The 22,074-nt window shown below is 38.2% G+C and overlaps 1 protein-coding gene across 7 annotated transcripts in view; it reads right to left on the bottom strand.

The window, feature by feature from the left end:
• The window catches only part of LOC121956315 (AMP deaminase 2), a 38,904-nt gene that overhangs the window by 11,717 nt on the left and 5,113 nt on the right, over window positions 1–22,074 (bottom strand). For 3 of the 7 annotated variants that reach the window (XM_042504476.2, XM_088087854.1, XM_042504461.2), the window contains 3 exons: window positions 2,084–2,214; window positions 1,596–1,726; window positions 837–905 (listed from right to left, as the gene is read on the bottom strand). In XM_042504476.2, coding sequence (XP_042360410.1) covers window positions 837–905; window positions 1,596–1,726; window positions 2,084–2,214 — 331 coding nt within the window. Of the gene's footprint in view, window positions 1–836; window positions 906–1,595; window positions 1,727–2,083; window positions 2,215–3,456; window positions 3,579–11,878; window positions 12,256–22,074 lie in introns of those variants that run through there. The other 4 variants (XM_042504484.2, XM_088087856.1, XM_088087845.1 and 1 more) reach the window with 4 other exon arrangements.

The following is a 22,074-nucleotide window of genomic DNA, read 5'->3' on the forward strand; positions in this document are numbered from 1 at the left end:
ATATATTCATTTTATATCCTTTTGTAGATGCATGTCTCAAAAACAGTTCTATCTCTAAAAATAATGTCCAGTCAACTGAATTTGCAACATGAGCTCTGGAATGACTAAAAACTGGAACGACTTAAGAAGAGCGCCTTTAAACTCCATCAGTAATTATGAAGGGTTTGGTAACATAGATACTGTAGATGACTTAGTGCTGTGTGTTACAGTTCAGTTTAATACATTTGCAAACATCTCTAAAAAATGTCTTTGCTTTGGGACACTGGAGATAAAAATAATTTTAAATTAGGCCAACAAAAAGTGATTGACACAAGTGATGACACTTTTTAAACCCACTGAGCAAATGGCAGAACAGCTAGTGAGAGGTCTGGGTATCTAAATTTTTAACTTCAGCAGTTAACCTACAGAGCTGCTCAATTAATTCCTCAAGGTTCAAAGGAGGCACAAGTTTTATTACCAAGAAAACAAAGGAAGATAAATTCAGATTAATGGAATGTGTAAATGCAGACTTTAGACTTTCAAACTTTAGAGACTTTTGTCTTAATAGTGTAAAAAAAAAACAAAGAACAAGATATCCATTTGTACATTTATCAAGTCACCACCAGGGGGAAGATGTGGTCCATCTTAACGTGCTGATAATCTGTCATTGGCTCTGGAGAAAAGTGCTTACACTTCCAGAGTTCTTCAATACTTTGAAACCAGGCACTGACAAGTACATAGTAATGATGAAGTAGTGGCATGCAAAAATAGAGATGACTTGCGGAAAGAAAAAAAAAAAACTACCAAAGACAAAAATCATGACACAAAACAAACATACTGCGGCAGGTCCCACTCACTCTAGGTCTGCAGCACTGTCGATTTTCATGAAGTCCTGTTTGGCACGGCGCAAGATCTCTGGCTCAAGCCTTGGGGGTGATATGCAGCGGCGCAGGATAGTGTGGGCAAGGCAGGGGACAGACGGGCATCAGAGGCAGTAAGAACATAAGCACACATTGGGAGAGAGACATAATATATGCACAAGCACACACATGAACAAACTCTCAGACAAGCACTCTCTCTCTGTCTCTGTCTCTCTCTCTCTCACACACACACACACACACACACACACACACACACACACACACACACACACACACACACACACACACACACACACACCACATACATATGCACACAAAGCATATCAGGCATTAAGTGATTGAAGAGACTGACACAAACAGAAAAATAACATAGGTTAGTGGTAGTACACCCGGGTTGGTAAACAGGGACTTGCAGCAGTGCATGACACCCAAACATTTGGATTAAAGGTGCAGATAGTGTCCCCTGCCAAAGAGACAGAAACCACCTCCCTATAAAGGTTTGTGTAAAGGAAGATTGACCACCAGGACAGATGCAATGTGCTGGCTAGCCCTGTTAGCTGGCTGCTGGGGTTAGTTAGCCCACAAATTGGCATGTTTGAAGCTGGTAAGCATGTGTGCGTGTAAAAGGTGCGTGTGTGTAAAAGGTCGAGACAGGGGAGGGTGCTGTCTGTCTGAGATAATGTAAAGAGTTTATTTAACCGGTTTTGTCTGTGCAGTTTGTTTGCATTTCCTCACTTAATGTCCTGGCTGATTTGCCTCTCTAGGCGGTGCCGTCGCTCTTCCAGCTGTTCGATGGGGCTGTCCTCAGGGAACTCATAAGGAGCACTTCGCATCTCGCTCTCTGCCATGCTGCGTGTGAACAGCTCCTGTTGTAAACATAAGTTACATTATTTGTGGTGTCATAAAACCGGACAACAGGTCAACTTAGATGCACCTACAGACATATGTAGGACTTTGGATATATGTTTTATGTTTTATTTATGTTTTATATGTTTTTCAATATATGTTTTCACAATACTCAGCATATCACAAAACGTTAAGATGCAGAAGTATTTATATTGTGACTGAAGTATCATGATAATAATGTACAGCATGGCCTCTTGCATGATCTAGATGTTTGGGCCTCACTTTTTGGGAGTTATCATGTTGTTAATTTTTCTATACGGTCCAGTGTGGTGTGTTTGCAATGTAAGAACATTATCGGTATGGCTTGGACTTCCTACCTCGGCAATCTCTTTGTATTTTTCCTCCATGGATGTTCGCAAGTCAATTGGGTAGTGTGAGAGAGAAACAGGCGTCCCTGGAAGTGATCTCTGAGGCTTGAGGGGCTTGGGCCCAGAAGCACCACACAGGTCTGTGGGCAGACAGAAACAGAGTTACAGTATGTGACAGTTACACATGGAGTCACAGAGACAGGTAACAAACTGCAAAAAATGTGCCTAACAATCACAGCAACATCTACACGGGTGCCATCTTTCAAACATAATACTGCCCAAACTGGCAACAATTTTTGGAAAATATGTAATGTAGTACTGCTGTCATTTGTAAACTGAACTTCAGTGGGAATTTAAACACATTTTTCTGTAGTACGCACATTTTCTTAGCCATACAACATGTCAGCAAAGTTAAAGTAATTTTACACTGTCTTCTACATGGTTCATATGTTAAGCTGGTTCTTTGTGGTCAGAGAAAGCTACTTGGTTTAATTTTCTGCATCTGAAGCCACAAAATACTATGTTTTGTGTGTGCTTATTCAGAAAGGATTGATTGATGGACTCCTAAAGTCTATAATTCATACAGGTAATGTTTACCATTGAAACAGCACTGACAGAAGAGAATTTGCAACCTACAATACCTCTTGCTATAACTTGGCTTTTTGTAGTGTCCAATTAGTCACAGTGTAACAGCCAACTGCACACAACATCATGTGCAATGTGTAGGAACGGCAGACCTGGGGATTCAGATACACATGGGCCATCTGCGTGCTTTTCCAGCTCACAGCTAATTCAATAGTAATGATGCCAGTCTCTCTGCAAACTTAAGAATTGTTCATAATTTCACAGTTGGTTGAAAATAGAGACAGACAAATATGTTTAAAAAAAATAGCTAGTTAAGTATTATTGTCACAGACAAAAATAGATTTCACATTTGGTTTACCAAAGATTGCAACGTGTGGTGGTTTGAGTGCGGAAAACTATGATTTTAGCGAGCAAACATTTGGCTCAGACTATGTGTGCACAGCTTTGACTCCTGTGATCTTTCAAACTAAAATAAGTACACATTCATGTAGTTAAAAACAATAGACTTTGGACAAACAGTGAATGCAAACAACTCCTGTTGTCACTTAATTGTATGTAAAACTAGAAAACAGTCAACCAATATCCTCTACCAAGTTATTACAGAAGTTCCTGTAACACATAACTTACATAACATAACTTTTCAGGATTGAGCAAGAACTTCCTTTGTTTCCTTCCTACTGCTACATGGATACATTAGCCTATTATAAGCTACACTGAGGACATCAAACACAAAGACATCAGTTGCAAACAGTCAGCCAAGAGTTGAACAAATGCAAATAGGGCATAACGATGATTACCTACAAAGCTCTGGTGACAGTGGCTGCATGAAAATCCTTGTATTATGTCCAACAACAGAAGCCGGCTTAAGGAAAGACAGCTGTACCAATAGATACTGTGTCACTTCAATCACCCAGGCATGCACACTCACTTGAAAAAGAATTATCCTAACCCACATGTACACACTGACACGAGCACACACACCTGAGAATGACACAAAGGGGCCTTCACGACTGTAGACCTGCTGGAAACAGATGACGCCAGCTCCACTCAAGACTAAACCAAAGACTAGAAGGGAACTACTGAAAGACAAAATACCCTTGTCTCAAAATACTGAGAGCTCAGATGTGCTATTCTTGTTTACTTTCTAAAGACAGCCATGCATTTCAAAGAACCATAATTTAAACTAAGAGTATCATAGTTATGTGCACACAGTAATTCACCCACTCATAATAAGTTTCTGGCTTTGGGAGTGGTGTGTTAACTCTCCTCTAAAATTGGTGCCATTATTGTTGCCATGTCTGGCCTGTGACAATTAGTCTTTGCCATCTGCTGTCTGCCTCCCAGGCTGTGGATTTAGGAATGAACAGAGGGTAACTCTCCAAAGTATACCAATAGTAGCACGACAGTGTAAAACATTTCAATGCTGCACACATAAGTTTTAAAGGATGACACGATCTGCTGACAATCATACACTTAAGTTCATAAAGGAGGGTTTGAACATTACAGCCTAACCAATGCTGGATTTTTGAGGTAGATATCTATATATGAGAGTACTGGGTGAAAAGGATTCCATAAATTTGAGTTATAATGAACTGCAATCACATTATATACTATGAACACAATGTTATCGTTGATAAATAAACTTTGGCAACACTTCCTAAATTACCCCTGAAGCTGCATTTACACCAAACAGTTTTGGTATTGTGCCTGCAGAACCATGCATAACCCATAACGACATGTACATGTTTTGCATTTCCTTATTATTATTATTATTATTATTATTTTTATTTTTTTTTTTTTAGCTTTTTTTAAACGTATAAGTAATATATAAGTGTGTACTTATAAATAAGTGCAAAGGCATGTACATAATGTGAACAAAAACAAACAAAGCAAAACAAAAAAAAGTGGGAACAATGAGCCTACATTAAATTACGCTATAATACTACTTGCAGAACATAACACAAAAAAAACACAAAGAAAGAAACAAGACCAGCAAGTAGATGAGGGTGTGTGTGTGGGTGTGTGTTTTATATTTCCACCGCAGACAGTTCACTTCACCAGCAATGTCTGCACCTCAATAAATATTCACAGAGCAGGATTCAAGTGAGGAAATCAAACATTTGCAGTTTGCATAATCTGGTTAAAATTCATATAATTTTTTTTAAACACCTAAAGATTTATTCATCACCAAAGTGTATGTCAAGCAAGAGAGTCAATAAAAACTAATGGAATGGTAAAAGTTGTTATATTTTAAGGTGTATTGAATTTCTCACATTGACAATTAATAAGTTGGTTAACAAGAAAACATTCCACCTCAAAAGTTGTTGGTGGCTGTCTGCAGTAGCCTTTGAGTGGTACAAAGAATTAAATAATTTCTCTTTGTCTAAAGATAGCTACATGATGACTGGTAAAGATGAAAAGGCAGCAAAACCACCTTTCATTATAGTTGCTTTTTGTATGTTAACTTGACTCTCTCTTGACCAACCAATGGTGTTTCTAGCTCCACTTTTTGGTATCAGTTCAGTGCACTAGGTTCCTTGCAGAGGGGTGGAACGGTTCCACAAGTACCATCCACAACTCTTGACAATGGAAACATAAAAGTATTTGTTCCACTGTGTGACAATCTGAACTGAGCTGAAGCAGACTGCTTAATGGAAATGAGGCTAACCATATCTTATCGGTACTGACATTTCTTACTACGGCCAACATATGTATATACCTATGCAATCATGTTTGCGATTAACTAATATCAGCATGACTAGTTTATCAGATTATATGCACAGTGTACACGTGTGTATATATAAAGACATGTTTACTTTCACATGGACAAACAGACTTCAAGCATAGACACACACACACAAAACAGAGTCATCCCTAGTATAGCATCCATGTAATCCCCTGGGCTGTCCACTACAGATGACTCTTAATCCAGCACCCCCAACTCTATTTATCTCAGTGACATCATGGTAGTATAAGTCTAGGGTCTAAGGATAGAGCATGTCATATGCAGTACAGATTGTAAAGCCCCTTGAGGTTAATGATCGTGCCTGAATGTCATATTAGGCAATATACGAAACTGGCTTGATGGGTAGAAAGGAGCATAAACTTTCCAGACAGATCTATAAAAGTACACAAAACAAGAACGAACGGGAGAAACTCAACAGACAACAAAATCAAGAATAGGAAAAGCAATGAAAGGGAAGCAGAGGAAACTTTGCACTACAGATTCTCTCTGTGAGTTTTGGTTCATATTCCTCGGCACTGTCAAATCTCTTTTCAAAAATCACTCAACTGACATGCAAAACCAACAAAAACACAACCAAGAAACTGGCCATCAAAACAACAACAGAGGCACTAGCAAGTTTATGATGGGGAAGATTTAGTCATACAGGCCTGTATAATTCATTCAGTTAATGGTTAATTTAAAAAACAGTCCAAATAGCAACTAGACGGAAATGAAAAGGGTATAATTAATTTGTCTTGACAGTGTTATGTCTAAAAGATGGATCTAACACCATCAATTAAGACACATGCTTTTGATTTCTGGGCCATGATGGAGTCCAACCATAAGAAAAACAAACACTTAGGCTGTAGACTGAGGGCTCGTCCTTGAGACAAATTCAATCTGTGCGACTCATTTGTGGAAGACGGTGTGGATCAAGAGGACAAAACACCCACATTTCCTTTTTTTGGCAGTATTTCTGTGAAGCCTTGGCACAAGCACTTTGGTTTTTCTTTTTCAAACCACTGTGCAGATCATGAGGATTGCATGCGATTGCAAGTCACCCAGTTTCAAGCCTCACCTCAAACATGTTGTTTACTGCGGGAGTGCATTGTCTTATCTATTTTTAAATGAATTCCTTCAACCCCTCTATCTTTATGTAGCCATTGTGAGTTAATTTCTGTGCCCAGTGCATTATTGACAAAGCTCTCCATCTCCGCTTTCTCTCACATCCCTGGGACCTGAGTCTGCACACCGCCCACATACACTACCCACCTGTTCTTTTGAACCCTACCACAGAGACAGTCATCGAGAGTCTGTCTATAGAGCCTCTGCTCTATAAAGATCAATAAAATCCTTCCAGCTTGTCTCGTCCTCCCTGTCCCTCAGGTCCAAAGCAATTTACAGTCAGATCCATGAAAATATTCCATGATCAAAATAATCTATAGCAATTTGACTATTTGTTTTTATGAAATATGCTCTAAAGTTTATTTAGACACCTTCTACGCAGCCCAGGTAAAACATCTAATGACAGGGATGTGTGAGGCAGAAAAAGTGGAAGGTAACAAAAATGAACTCAGTCCAATCCCTAAGTTCACTAATATTTGGTAGAAATAAAGTAGAAAGTACGATAAATAACTATTGCGAAGCAAATACTGCAAAAACATTGTCAAAAAAAACAAAAAATATGTTAAAATAAAGAAAATTACAGAAAATGAAATGATCTATTTGAATGAAATTGCTGGAGATCCAGAATTTAAGCCAAATAAAAGCGACTATGTTTTCAAAATATGGTCAAAAAAGGGATTAGTTAGATTTTGGCAACTGTTACAGATAATGACATGGATTCTTTTGAAAATATTTCCAGACATTATAATATACCAAGCCATGATTTTTATAGGTATTTGCAAATAAGGAGTTATTTAAAAAGTAAAAAAATAAAAGATATACATAACATTCACACACTTTTGAAATACATTATGGAATATCATAATGACAATAGTAAAAATACTATGGGGAGTATATATAAAATCTTACATGTAGAGGAAGAATCAAACAATGTGCAAAGAAAATGGGAAGAGGAGACGGGAACAAAAATAATGGAAACAGATGTTCAATGAAATACATAAAACAACTAGTTCCTTTTCTGGAGAGAATTTGCCTGGAAAATAAATACAACATACTTTCTAACACAATAAATTATCTCTAAATATAAAGGAGGTGCTAATTCTCAGTGCTGGAGAAACTGTGGAGAAAGCAATGCAAATTATATACATATCTTTTACACATGTGATATATTAAATACCTTTTGGTTAGAGGTTTATATGTTTCCTGAAGAAATATTTTAAAAACCTTTGCATTTAAAGGCAGAGCATATTGTACTTGGAAAACCTCCAGTTAGTCTGGGAAAAGATGAACAATATCTAAAAAATCCTCAGAATCACAGCACTGAAGCAAATAACAAAAAACTGGAAAAAAAAACAACTACACCCCACAATATATTAACTGGAAAAATACAATTCAAGAAGTAAAATATATGGAAGAGGGAACTCACAGAATGAGGAATATGGAAGATGTGTTTGAGAGGAGATGGACTCCACTTGAAGAGAAATTATGACAATATCTTAAAAACACTACAGGTTGGTTCTATCTGCTGTCAAACACACAGACATCATTAAACATCTGACTACACACTGTAGTCAAATTAGTGTTTAATTAATCCATGCATTTTTTTGTTGTTTTTGTTTGTTTTGTTAATCAGTTCACAAACACCCACACATATTATTGTCTGTATATGATGTGATCCATGAAGCTCCTGCCCCCCACCTTTTAAATTTTTTTACTTTTTTTTTTAATGCTGTAACTTTTTTTATATGTTTATACCATAATTTGTTTTGTTTGTGTTAAGTTTATTTATTTTATTTTATTTTTTCCATTTTCTACAAAAAAAACCCAAATTGTTTCAGTTTTCTAATGAAATGTATAATAACACAAATTTATATTTAATATTTATATAAAAAAGTTTATATAGACCACAAAACAACTAGTCAACTTAACCCACGTTGTTACCAAAACTTCCCCAACAGGCCTATTGGCTGAGCCATTCACTGTGATGATAAGCATTATGATATCCAGAGAATTAATGAGATTTAGCTGCCACTACAGAGAAGAACAGCACTTTCCTTTCAGTTCTGCTCATCAATTACAGAGATAGGATGAATGTAGAAATTAAACTGGCAGATAACTGCCGAGTAATGAGTATGCTTACTGATTAAATCACCAAATTATGAACTGCATCACATTGTGCTAGAAACAGACCTTGTTGTTAGATGACTATTCTCAGTGCACTGTCAAAGAGACAGTCTTCACCACAACAACAATAACAACACAGGAGGTAACTGGCATTTTGGTGAATGCATCTGGCCTCATCTGTATGGATTTCAACTCATTAAGCACACAGTGCTGGGTACACAAATAGCAAAGGGACAGCGAACACATTGTGGCACTATTTGCTCTGTTCTTTACCTCATTTCAGTACAGCAAGCAAAATTTTATGGACAGTTTTACCAGTTCATGTCTCAAATAAACAATGAGAAATTATACTTTTATTCTTGCACATAACCTCCCAATACCAGTCTGCAATTCCCATGTGTCACTGTGGTCACTCAGATATCCAAATGTCAGGGGGCTTCTTCCTGTTGGCTTTATACCCAAGTGACAAGGAATCAACTCTCACAGGAAAATGTCATTTTATTTTGCATTAACTGTTAATTGGGTGTGTTTTTCCCAGAGGTGAGGGTGGCTGTAGCTGCAGGGAGAAATTCACTTTTGTGCTAAGCAAACATCTGCTTCTCCTCCCCTTTCATGTTTAGCTCTGTTTAAATTAGACACACCCTGACATAACTCCATGAGTTCAGGGATGTGTCTAGCTCTGTCTGTCTGATTGCGGCAAACTGGTCGTAATGTTTAACTGCGTTTGTTTTTACTTGTTTCTTTTTTGTGTAACTGCCAGGGCTTTATAGAAAGTAATAGCATAATAGCGTCTATTACATTTTTCCAATAAATCCTTTATTTGAAAAAAAAAAAAAAAAGTAATTAATTGGATTAAATAAATTATTTTTCTACTGAATTCACTTTCTTTAATGAATAAATGTCATTTATGTTGCTGTTAAACTGCTGCTAGACCCATTAAAGGGGGGTGCCTCTCTTTGTGATTTTACAGTTTTTTGACTGCAGTAAAAATGTTATTTTTCAAAGGCTAAACGCCAACAAACATGGACTGAAGAAGAATGTTATGATGGATATAACATTGCTCTGGAGTTACTGGACATATCTGGATCACACAAGTTGAAAAAAACCTTCCTATGAGGCCTTAACTGGAACCTTCAACAGTAATACTACTAGTGCAACAGTCTGCAACTGTGCAGAAATACCAATTTTAAACAGAATCAAACGCCAAAAAAAAAAAAAACGCTCAGCATTTGAAAGTGGATTTAGAATTTGACGTCAATATAGCGAGTGATGCTTCAAACTATTTGATACAGCCCTAACTTAAGCACATGACAGTCTCTTTTAAAAATCTTCATGATGAAGTTTGACTGCATCCATCTTAGTTTTAGACCCTTTTATTGGTTAATATGAGGTTATCACTGTGGCAAAAGGCAGCAAAGTGGCTACATGACCCTCATCCCAACAGCAATATGTAAGCGTGGGAGCCAAGATGATCAGAAAATAATAAACACATATAATACATATAATATAATCCAGTTTATGTTCACATTGTGTTTCACTTTAACTCATTACATGATACTAGATGGTGATAATACTTAATATATGTCCAAGTTCAACTTCAAAACCTAATTTTACTACTTATTGTTCTACAGCTTTCTATCATCAAAGCTTATAATGTGGAGAAAAATAAAATAAACAACCTACTAATTGTATCATGACAATATAATTCTACTAAAAATCAAAGAATTAATACTGACATATTGTTCAGCCTGACTTATTTTTACACAGCCGACCATATGTTTGTACATGTATTATTCAGACACGATCAGCCTGCCTGCACCACTATCAAACCATGAGAACAACCAGTGTTAAATTCATTAAATAAAGGCTGAGCTTTTATTTGTAGGGGTATCAAATACTAATACTAATACCAACACAAGGAAGCCTGTCGTCTGTTACAGTGGTCAAAGTCATGCACAGCCAGAGAAGTCACACAGCAGCAATGCATGATGGGCATCTTAGAATGAGACAAACTGTTAATGGCAAATCAAATATGCCATAGTGTCTCTTAGTGATGTGTTTTAGTTTACATTTAGGTGTACTGAGATTGTGGTTTTGTTTAGAAACAGATTTCACTTAATTCGCTGAGAAGAAGAGTGATGACACAACGCATCGGATGTTTCTTAGCAACCACAGATGAGAATAAACCTCTACTTCAGGTCTTCATCTCGAAAATGTCCGTACTAGGGATCAGTGCAAAGGAGGAAACATGGCTGAATACATTTTTCCAGCTAAAATCTGCTGCCTGCAAATTCACTTTGTCAACAGTTGGGGCATGATTTTTGTTTCGCTTTTAAGAACTGCTTGAGACAAAAATGCATCTTAATGCATACAGAAAAACAGAGATAATTCTCAGTGCTGTGGTAGGAGACATTATCTTTACTGCTACTCTGTGGCTTTACATATAACACAAGCAGCCTTTAAGGGGACAGATAAGTCAGTTGTCACTCCCATCACATCCACTAACACACAAAACAGATGTCAGCTGTTCTAAAAACAAAAATGCTGTCCTTATAAACATCAGGAAGGTCAACATGTTCACTTCTAAAACTGAGACTCCAGCAGTTCACAGTATCTGTCAGCTCACATAAACTGCCTGAGGAGTATGAGGATGCAGTTCTTAATGAGAGATTTGTTTTCTTCCATTATCAGCAACTGAAACTCTGCTACAACCACTTTCCGATTTACTGCACACTCATGTAAAGCTTCTGCCATATACTGTAGACGTTTTGTTTGCGATGCCACACTCACACAAAGATCTCAATGATTAATCCACTGGGCGATATAACCGCATCATACAGGATGGCAGCAAACAGCAGCAGGGACTTGATGCCCCCAATGTTCACTCACTGCAACAGCCAGACTCTGCAATAAACTGTGGCACACAACAAGCTTTACAAATATCAGCACCAAAGCAACAGACATGTAACACATGCAAGACATATTTCTCTCTTTCTCTTAAAAAAATCCCCCCCCTCGTTCTGTTATGATTTCCTCCCTACACACTGTCAGCTTGTTCCATACACAGCAACTGTGTTTACTGACACCTCATTTGTCACTATGAGCTTGGTTGTGCAATATTTTTAGAGTGACAAGTACCATCCCTCACACAGAACTGTTTTTAACTTCTAGTAACACACTATTCACATAAACAGGCTCTACAGTGGATGGTGCTGTTCATCATTAAGCAGCATAGGTTACAGTACCTCTATCTCCCTGTCTTGTCCTGTTCTCAGTCTCCGTTACGGTCGCAGTGGCCTTGTCTGAGCTCTTGCGGGATGCTGGGACATGTAACTAGGCCTGGGACGGCCGATTCACCCTCCCCCCGCTGGCACAGTGGAAGAGAGAGAATGACAGCAAAGAGAGAGAAAAGAGAGACAGGATACGCACTCTCCTAAACACAAACTGCTCTAACACCACACAACCCCCTCTTTTTCTCTTTTCTTTGCTTCTCCTGCTGTAACTGTCGCCACCTCCAGTGTGCTGGTGAAGCAGTTTTTTTCTCCTCTTTCCTCTGATTCTCTCTCTCTGCCTCTGTCCCTCAGCTGCTTCCTGGATTACACCGGTTTTCAGTGCATGAACAGCACAGCCTTCAAGCTCCCGGATTTAAATACTGGGCTGGAACATACCACGTGGCAGAAAGGGGGAGGGACTGGGGTGAACCACTTCAGGCTCTATTGTGCTGTAAAATGGAGGAGGCCCTGCACCTCAGGCCACTCCCACTTCTTCTCTACCTCCCACCTCTTATTCATGATGCACCGCTTTGATCATCTCATGACTGCAAACCTTTAAATCACAATGCAAAAACCAGTATTTTACAAAATATATATGAAATGTCCATTAAAAGGCATATTTTATTGCACATGGATTAAAACATTCCTTATTAGTATGTGTGATAAAATAGTTTAAAGTGCACTCTATTAATTCATTTGCCTAATCTGGAATTACCAACACCGAGGCACCGTAAAACAGTCATTGGTTTGTTGTTTTTCTTTGTAAGTTGTTCTTATTTATTGATTTCATCTGTTTTCATTCACTTACTGTTTCCTGTGTAACAAAATAAATACTTTCAATGTGTGAAATGTGATTACTTGTGTTAACATATCAAAATATGTATGACTGAGCACAGATATGTCAGTATGTGATTGTGTGTTTATGCAGTGAGCTAATTTACATGCTGCATGCCATGTAACTTTCTGCACCGATCACATGATGCAAGTGGAGGCTGCTTCCTTCCTCTCTCACATGACTGCTGTGCGGCACAAAGAAGGCCTATCTGGTGTCGAAGATGTCTGTTAAGCTTCTAACTCAGTTACATTTTTAGTGAACTTTTTATGGCAAAGCTTGTCAAGAGAAGTCCTAGGTCAAACAGCTTTAATCGCACAGACACACATGCAACCATCACTATGAAAGACACACAAAAGGCAGACCAACAAACTACAGTGGGTGCTGAATTCTGAACACACTTTTTTGGGGGGCTTTTTTGGCCTTTACTGGATAGGACAGACTAAGTGTGAAAGGAGAAGAGAGAAGGGATGACATGCAGCATAGGGCCAAGACCCGAATCAAACCTGCTGCCACTGCGGCTAGGACACAGCGTTTGTACATGAGGCACCCCCTCAACCAACTGAGCTACTGGGCGCCCCAACATCCCAAGTTTTGTGCAATAACATTGCATGCAAATAATCCAGCTTCAGCTAAAATCAAGCCAACAATCTGCAGTAAACAAAGCTCAAAGGAAACTACGATGGCAATGTTGCCCTACTTGTTTGACTGTTTTTTCATCTTTCCTGCCACAGTACCCAAAGTCAATCATGTGTACTCACCTATTTGACAGGCAGAGACTTTTACTAGCGGTACCTTTGTGCCTACATGTCTCTTAAATATGAGATCTATCTCTATATTTGTCAGTGACACTTAGAAATACAAAATCCATCTTTACAAAGTTGCATGACTGCACAATTGACTGACAATTTATATGAGTTTAACAGAAGAAGATACTTAACCTCCATATTCTAAAGAATATCAGAATACTTCCCACAATCAACACCTTTTTGTAACCCACAGTTTTGTGTTGTTTTGTTTTTTTAGGAAAAAAACTGCCCTAGTTTTACAATACTCTCATTTCTCTAGCTGTTAGATGATGGACCGAAAATGTGGTGGTAAGTGATGTTTCCACATCCTTTCTGCTGTTGACTAAGTAGGCAATTTCACAGCTGAGCTGAGGTCTAACCGCACCACAAATAAACAATGTATTTAGAGATTTTTGCTTAAAAAATACTTTTAAAAAATCATCACATGGAGGGGTTTTTGAATAAACAGATGATACTAGATAAATAGATAAAATGGTAAAAAGTTTCACAAAGTTAAACATGATTTCTGAGGCATATTTGCCACCTTTGCATTTATCTATTTTTTTTTACAAGATTAACATAACAATATATAATGATTTAAATAAGACAGAAGTGACAAACGATCAACTTAATACGTGCAAGACAGTAAAAATACTACTAAATACATTTTTAAGCCTAGAAGTACGTTGCTCAGGACTTCGATAAAGAAAGGAAACAAATGTGTCCTAATTCCATGACAGCTTGTGGTGGTGGTATACATTTTGCAGAGTGCAAAGCTTTTTTGTACACATAAAAGTGACAATTAATGTGTCCACTTTTTTTGCACCCAACATTCTAGCAGTGTTTGCGGTTTTTCAGACAGCAAGTCAGTCAAGTCATCCATCTGTAACCTAAAGCCAGCTCCAGCATCTAAACAGGCAATCATTTGACATGAGTTTCTGATCACACGTAACAATCATGATTTGTGTTTGTCTTTGTACAACTGTAACCATAAACTTCATAATCACTGAAACATGACACAGCAAAAATCTAGACAGACAGACAGACAGACACACACACACACACACATATATATATAGCCTGTAGTAGAGCATTCAGATATAGGAAGTTATAAAGACATTTATGCCAACATAGTGGCGTTTAAAGGGGGGTTTCCTCAGATGAAAGCTACTGTCACTTCTGCCTGGTAAGTTACAGCCAAGTATAAAAGATTTATGTGACCTGCAACCTATCCTATAGAGCTTGTGAGAATTTCTTATGTATTATATTTCTGTGAACTTGTACGAGCTTGAGGCATTTTACCTCCGCCAGGTATAAGCCTGGAGGGGATCATACGTTTGGCTCTGTGTGTGTGTGTGTGTGTGTGTGTGTGTGTGTGTGTGTGTGTGTGTGTCTGCACATTTATGACTGTATGCTCAAGGATCTCTCATAATTGCTGAGTCACTTTTTTGTTTTTTTATTTTTTTTTAAGGAAATACTATTTGATTGACTGCTCTGTTCTGTACCGTTATAGACTGATGATTCCTTCCTCCTCTTGACCAGCAAGTAGGGGCCACAAGTGATCAACAAAATGACACACCAGACAACACTTTCAAATACTGGCTAAAATGAGCCTTGTGTAGTCTGTTGTGGGCCACATTTTAGCCTTTTCTGTGGCTCAAAAACTGACATCCGTAGTGAAGTTTGGCCTCATTCTGAGCCAGAGACTCTGTTTAATTTCCTAGACAACATGTTATGATCCCCTAAAGTTAGGCATAATACAAGATGAATAAATAACAGTCTTTGTTATCCTGACACTAAATGATGATTATGAGTATGTCTTTTGCTATTGATGACATTACTTGCTTACAAGAATAAAATAAGAGCAAGCTGAGAAGTTTGTTATCAAAGGCCAGACAATACATGTCCACTTTCTTTCTTGAAATCACTTTTCTCAGAAGCATCTTCCTATTTGGCGTCTTTTTCAGCCAAAGCTTGAGCTTCACTGCTATTACTTCTGTTGTTTCAACGTCTCTTTTTCCCAAGACACTAATCAACAGAGCACAGGGGAGTAGCTGTGCATCGTTTTTGACTCCCTTTCTCCCAAGGGAAAACAAGAGCTGACATTACTGCTAAGGCCCTCGTCAAGCAAACCTAATCTCTAACCCTGTACAGCCATTCCCGTGTGAATAAAAGGGACAAACATTTCAACAAAATACTCAGGCTTCTCAGCATTCAGACCAATGTGCTGGTTATCTCCTCCTGAGTCATATAGGACAGTTCTCAAAACAATGAATCCTGCAGCCCATCACAGGAAAATACACAAAAACACAACCTGTTTACTCCTATACGCATACATACATATACATAAACATGTACAAAGCTAATACATATGCACACACACATTCACACTCCCCCCTCCAATCTTCTCTGATATCTAGAGCCCTGTCTGCTCACCAAACCTCTTACCACCTCTCACCATATCTGAATATAGCAAAGAAAAGCACAGTGTCACTTGACACTGTCAACACGTAGCACACTGTACTTAGCACTGCTCGGACATTTAAAGGTTAACATCCCATTCCTAAGACCAAAGGTGAATCGGGCATCAGGACTAAAGGTAATAAAAAAAAAGTGTTGCTTCACAAAGATGTTGAAGTGAGGGGGCTTTTGATAACACATGTCTATGGACTTCGATACAGACTCACACGTGCACGCACACACCTCAACACTGCTAACTTTACTTTGGGATACTCTGTTGAGACTCTAATTCTTGCTTTGTGAAATAACAACAAAGCTTACTGTGGTAAGAAGGCTAAAGGTTATCATAATGTTTACATTTTCATGTTATACAAAGTTTAAAAAAATACAATCAGATAAAGAATATCATCGGCACATGTAATTTTCTCCTAAACTGCCTGTCAGACCTTTTACACATGGTTTCATGTTTCAATTATAGGAGAGTTTTTGTTCAGCCAGGGTCATTGTAACCGATAATACAGTGTAATACTGAACACGTGACACTGCAAAATCATGATATTTTCTGAGACAGTTATCGCACAGTGAACATCTCATAGTGCTGCAACCCTAATGCAAAGTCAAATAATAGTGAAAAATGGTCCATTGCAATTTCTCAGAAGCCAAGGTGACATCTGTTACATTTTGTTATTTCTGACCAACAGTTTAAGACCGCAGTATATATTACATTTACACTGATATACTACAGAGAAAAGCCTCAAATTTAAAAAGCGAGATGCTGAATGAAAAATTAATTAAAGGATTACGTAATTATCAAAATAGCTGCTAATCTATTTTCAGTCGATCGACTAATCCACTAATCATTTCAACTCTTGAAGGAATGCTCAAGTTTCTCGCTAAGGAGAACACATTTTGACTTAACCTATGGCTACATAAGAAGTGACAATGTATATGATCTATTGATTTAAAGCTCAAACCCACTCTCCAAGAGTGTTTTACTCTTAGAGCTCACCCTGATGAGTGTGTGTTGCGAAAGTGTAATGGTGTTTACATCTTTTCACAGTGCATTAGTGGAGATCATTAAGTGACCAGGGGAGCGCTGAGTTATTCACTGACTCACTGAGGTCACAGGACAATAATAAGCTGGTCAGGGACTAAACATCAGCTGACGCTGGTTCATCTGTGATCAATGAGGTGGATTAAATGAAAACAGATCTTCATTAGAGGCCATGCTGAGAGCACAGACAGACCGAAGCAGGATGCTTAACTGTACCTCAGCAGTGAAATACAACCTGTCATAACCATGTTTATCTGCACTGTCTGTCAGCCTGCAAATCACCCCAGTGAGACTTGGAGTGTCCGATTGGCACAATGTTGAGCCTGGCTGCTCTGAGCATGAGAGTGAGTGTGTGTTTATGTTTTGGTGACAATTAAAAGGACAGATATTGTGGCTCGGCTGGTTTATCTACACACCCTTGGCAACAACAGGCCCACCTGTTGGTGGCACAGCTTTCAAGGCCTTGATTCCTGCTCCTCCAAAATCCCTTTTCCAGAACTGATACACTTCCTCTGTTACATGGGAAGCAGCTGAGATATTCATAGCAGTAGAAAGCCGTGGAATTTTCCACCCAAACACACAGCAAACTGGTCCTCATTCACATCTAACTGCAGGACAGTCAAAGACCAGAGACACTGACAACTGCCCACTTGTTTAAAACTGATGATCTGACTTTACAAAGCACTTTTGTGGATGGGACTCCCTCTAGTGAGAAAATGGCAAAGTGCACTTATTAAACGTGCCAATAAATGTATTGTAGAAAAAGCAGGTCACATCAAGTGTTCTAAATATTCACCTTTTTTCTCCATATTTCCTCTAGCACAATTTATCAACTGTTTTCTAACATAAAAGTCATCACTGTCATACTCTGTTGTTGCTCTTAGTCCCAAATTTGTCACCACTGGTTTTCTCAATGCTCTAAATATTTCAGTTTAATAACACATAACATACTCACATGTGTAGTGACACTAAGATCCTGCTTTGTCTCTCAGTAGTAAAGAAGAAAATCTAACTGTCAGGCACAGGGTTTGCTGGCTGTGCAGGTTAAAGTCTATAGGGCAACAATGTGCAGATGTGCGCATGATTCAGGAAGGAGTGCAACAAAGCCCCCCGGCGGTAACAGATAAGAGCCCACATGACTCGGCAAGTCATGACATACAGAATATACATGTATTCAAGAGCCTACAGAGAGAATGCCATGGCAGGAACATATACAGGATTAACGGTGAACCAGAACAAAGGGAGCCTGGAGTGTTGGAGGGAGCATAGTATGTCAACTGCAGCGAGAAGCAGGATGTATGTATGAATTCACACAACTGTTAATGAATATAACACCATGCACCAGTCAGATGCAAGTCTGTGGTGACAAAAGTCCTATTAAAATATCAATAACTAATATGTTATTGATAGAATGAGTATGAAGCATACAGATCAATGTGGAGCAGATTAAATCGACTATGCATTCATTTAGCATAATTAACGTATTCAGAATTAAATAATGTAGTATTACACTGTGCCGCTTTTAGCATCATGTCTCATATATGCTCAAGGCGTACATGTAATTGTATACACAATGCAAACACCAGAGACCTTCTCTCCTGTAAATAACCCAGCACCATACAGAGCACAGAAATCCACAGTGGGCAATTCAGTTCTACTTTGCAAATAGGGATGTCCCAAGGGAGTCTTTTTGTCTCCGATCCCAATCCAGGTCATTTGATATCGAGTATCAATTCCCGACCCGATTCTTGTATTTACCTGGATAATACATGAGCAAAATGTACACTCTAAGCACTTCAAATCAATGCAGTGTATATGCTTGACAGTTTAGTTGCTCTGCAGTGTAATACAAGAAAAAAATCTGCATTCAAACAGTTCCTAAGGTTTTGTGGTTTTTTTACAAAAATAATTAAGTAAACAAATTTAAAATATTTTTATATGGCTCTTATTATAATTCCACTTAGTGCAGCATTTGTTTTTTCAACGAAATAGCAAAGTAAACAAACTAAGATGTGTCGAATTAGTCTTATAGCTTAACTCTGACACTCCCAGTCACAACAAATAAAGATCAGTAACAATTCCACTTATTAAAGAATCAATGTAAAATTAGTTCCCTAAAAATTTTCAACAAAATCTTCAGTTCCACTTAGGGTGTTGTAGCAGCTTAAGGTGTAGCATGAAAAAATCCAGTTTGTACTTATTGGAGTAGCAGCATTACAATAAAACCTGAGTATCTGCTGCAAATCATTCTTTCCGTTTACAACACCTGTGTGACGCTGGACGTAAACCAAGGATCAGGCTCAAAATAAGCAATCCCGATTGATTAAAAACTGCATTGATCGGGCCCAATACCAGTCCATCCGATCCAATCGGGACATCCCCATTTGCAAATGTGACTGAGTGGACAACACAACTTGAAAGAAACAAAGAAAATCTGCTGCAACAAAATCATCTGACCATACCAGGGAGCCTCCATTTAAAAAGTAAAGAGGATGTCAAGTTAGTGGCCAGTGAGTTAGTGAAGATCAAGGCAACAGCCTCTGTTTAAGATCAGATCGCAGCAGAAAGCTCAGCAGTGACTCATGCCAGAATGAGGAATTCCCTCCACCTCTCTGGCAGATACTTTAATAGCCTCTATACATCATGCCATATACTGGAGCTTTGGCTGCAGAGCTAAGACATTACATATTCTGCTTCATGTGATGCAACGGTCCAGTGGGAGAAAGCAGTCAGCAGGCAGAGCCAGATTCCTGCAGAGTAATCAATGTTTCCACCAGCAAATCAACACTATCACTTACATAAGAGAACTGTTTCAAATGTGCAGGAGTGCTGGAGATTTTTTATTTGGGGAGGGAACAAAACTAAGATTCCACAGAGGCAAGATGCTGTGGAGCAGAGATATGCATGGTGCAGAAACACAGGAAATGCCAAGAGCTTCCGTTCATGACATGGATTTAATACCAATTGCTCAAGCTTCAGCCCCATTAGATTTTTCTGCAGCAGCAATTTGGCATCGAGAATGCCAACAGAGTGGTGTGGTCAGATGGAAGGGCTATAATGGGTGGCCTACATGTGGCTCTTATGACGGACTGGGAGTGCAGGGGGGCTCAGCCAAGCGGCTAATTGAGAGGACTTAAATGACTGCATGGATGGAGAAACCTCTAAGTTATTTATTACTGCAGCAAAGACAGGCTTCCTCAGCAAATACAGTATAGTGTGTGTCAACGTGAGTTACTGCTTGGGATCTGCTGCAGCATCCCTCCAAACACTCAACATTTTTGCTGCTGTGCTATGGCATGCTGAGGAAGTAGCTTTAAATTAAATCAATATTAACATTTAATTGCCTCATAGACACATTTTTGCACTAACTTTCTAGCTTCTCCCAACAGAGACCAGTTAGCATCGACTTCAAAGGTTATCACAGGGTTACAATCATTGGGCCTGTATCCCATCACATTAAAAAGTTAGACACCTCTACACATGCCTACTAAATTCACACTACTGTTAATGAATATAGGACCATGCACAAGTCAGATGCAAGTCTGTGGTGACAAAAGTCCTATTAAAATATCAATAACTAATATGTTATTGATAGAATAACATCTGAGGCTGAATTGATTCGACAGTTTAACAGTTATAAATGAAACTAAAGTAAAAATAAATAAATAAATAAATTTTAAAAAAGCCCAAACAATCAAAATGGAATTAGGAAACTGCATTTTCTATATTTTAGTAACAGGAACATTTCAATTCAAAGTTCTAAATTCTAAAAAAAAAAAAAAAAAAAAAAGTCTAAAAGTAATTTTCAATAAAGCAAACTAAAATAATGACACTCAGTCAAAGTTCATCATAGTTATCATATCTGGGATGCTAACTTAAATGCATGGGTTAGGATGGCTGTAGCAACAAAAACAAAACTTATGATATAATGAGGTTTCTTTTTCTCCACATGGTCACGGCATATTCCCCTGAATAAAAATAATGAGATTTTGGTCAGACAGTTGGGGAGGGTGCAGTTGCGAGATAAAACGATCCCACTGCTCTTTTTAACCCAAACTGATGAGATAAGCAGAAGCCAGCAGACCCCATAGTAACCTGTTATTGCTGTAAGAGGAGGGCAAAGGGGCCAATTAAGGGCTGGGTATCCCTTTACAATGTGGCAATCATCACAAAATCCCTTCATAAACTGCCTACATTAAATATACAAACAAGTTAAATACATAATCACAAATGTCAGTCAACCCTGGGGGTAAAATAATCATTAGCCTAAAGGTGCATATCTTTTTGGGCGGGCGACCCATATAACCGCTATCTAAGGAAAACAGAGAGGCAGTTCCTATACAGTAGTGTGTTAAATCATTAAATGTAGAGTCTGATCCAAACATTAATGTGTTTAGGATTAGCTGTTACAATGTATTTATTGCCTACTAACAGCAGTGTCAGTTACTGAGCAGTTAAGATTACTGTTTAGTTTAGAGCTGACAATATTTCCTGACTAACTGATGAGTCCATTATCAGAACTAATGAACAACCATTTCAGTAACTGGTTGATAATTTCAGATAATTTATCAAATCAAAATGCCAAGCACTTCTTGATTTATGCACCAATAACATGGTTATGCAGCTCTGAGAACATGCAATGTGCTTTTGTCCATATTTTTGACATTTTAAACTACTAAACAATTAACTAATTAATGAGAAAAATGATCAGTAGTTTGACTCAGTTGCAGCCCCAGTTTACTTTAAACAGTCTTGAAAGTGAATTGCATTACAGTTTCTAACAAAGCAGAATGCAGGCTGAATGCTAAGTATATAACATCAGTCAAAGCTTAAAAAAAAAAACCTTAAACCAATATCTAAAAACACAATCAAAACAAAACTGGGCAACTAACAAGAGTTGCAGTGGTCCCCACCTCTGGAAACTAATTTCTTCCCTTAATGCTCCTGGTGAGCAGCATGGATTCTCAAAGCCTCTGCACAAGCATCTGTGTCATTTCATGACTCCAAAGACAGTTCACTCATTCCCTCTACAGGA

Source organism: Plectropomus leopardus, chromosome 2 (assembly GCF_026936395.1).
Source record: "Plectropomus leopardus strain MGB_pleo_1.0 chromosome 2, ASM2693639v1, whole genome shotgun sequence".
Classification (NCBI taxonomy): Eukaryota; Metazoa; Chordata; class Actinopteri; order Perciformes; family Serranidae; genus Plectropomus; species Plectropomus leopardus.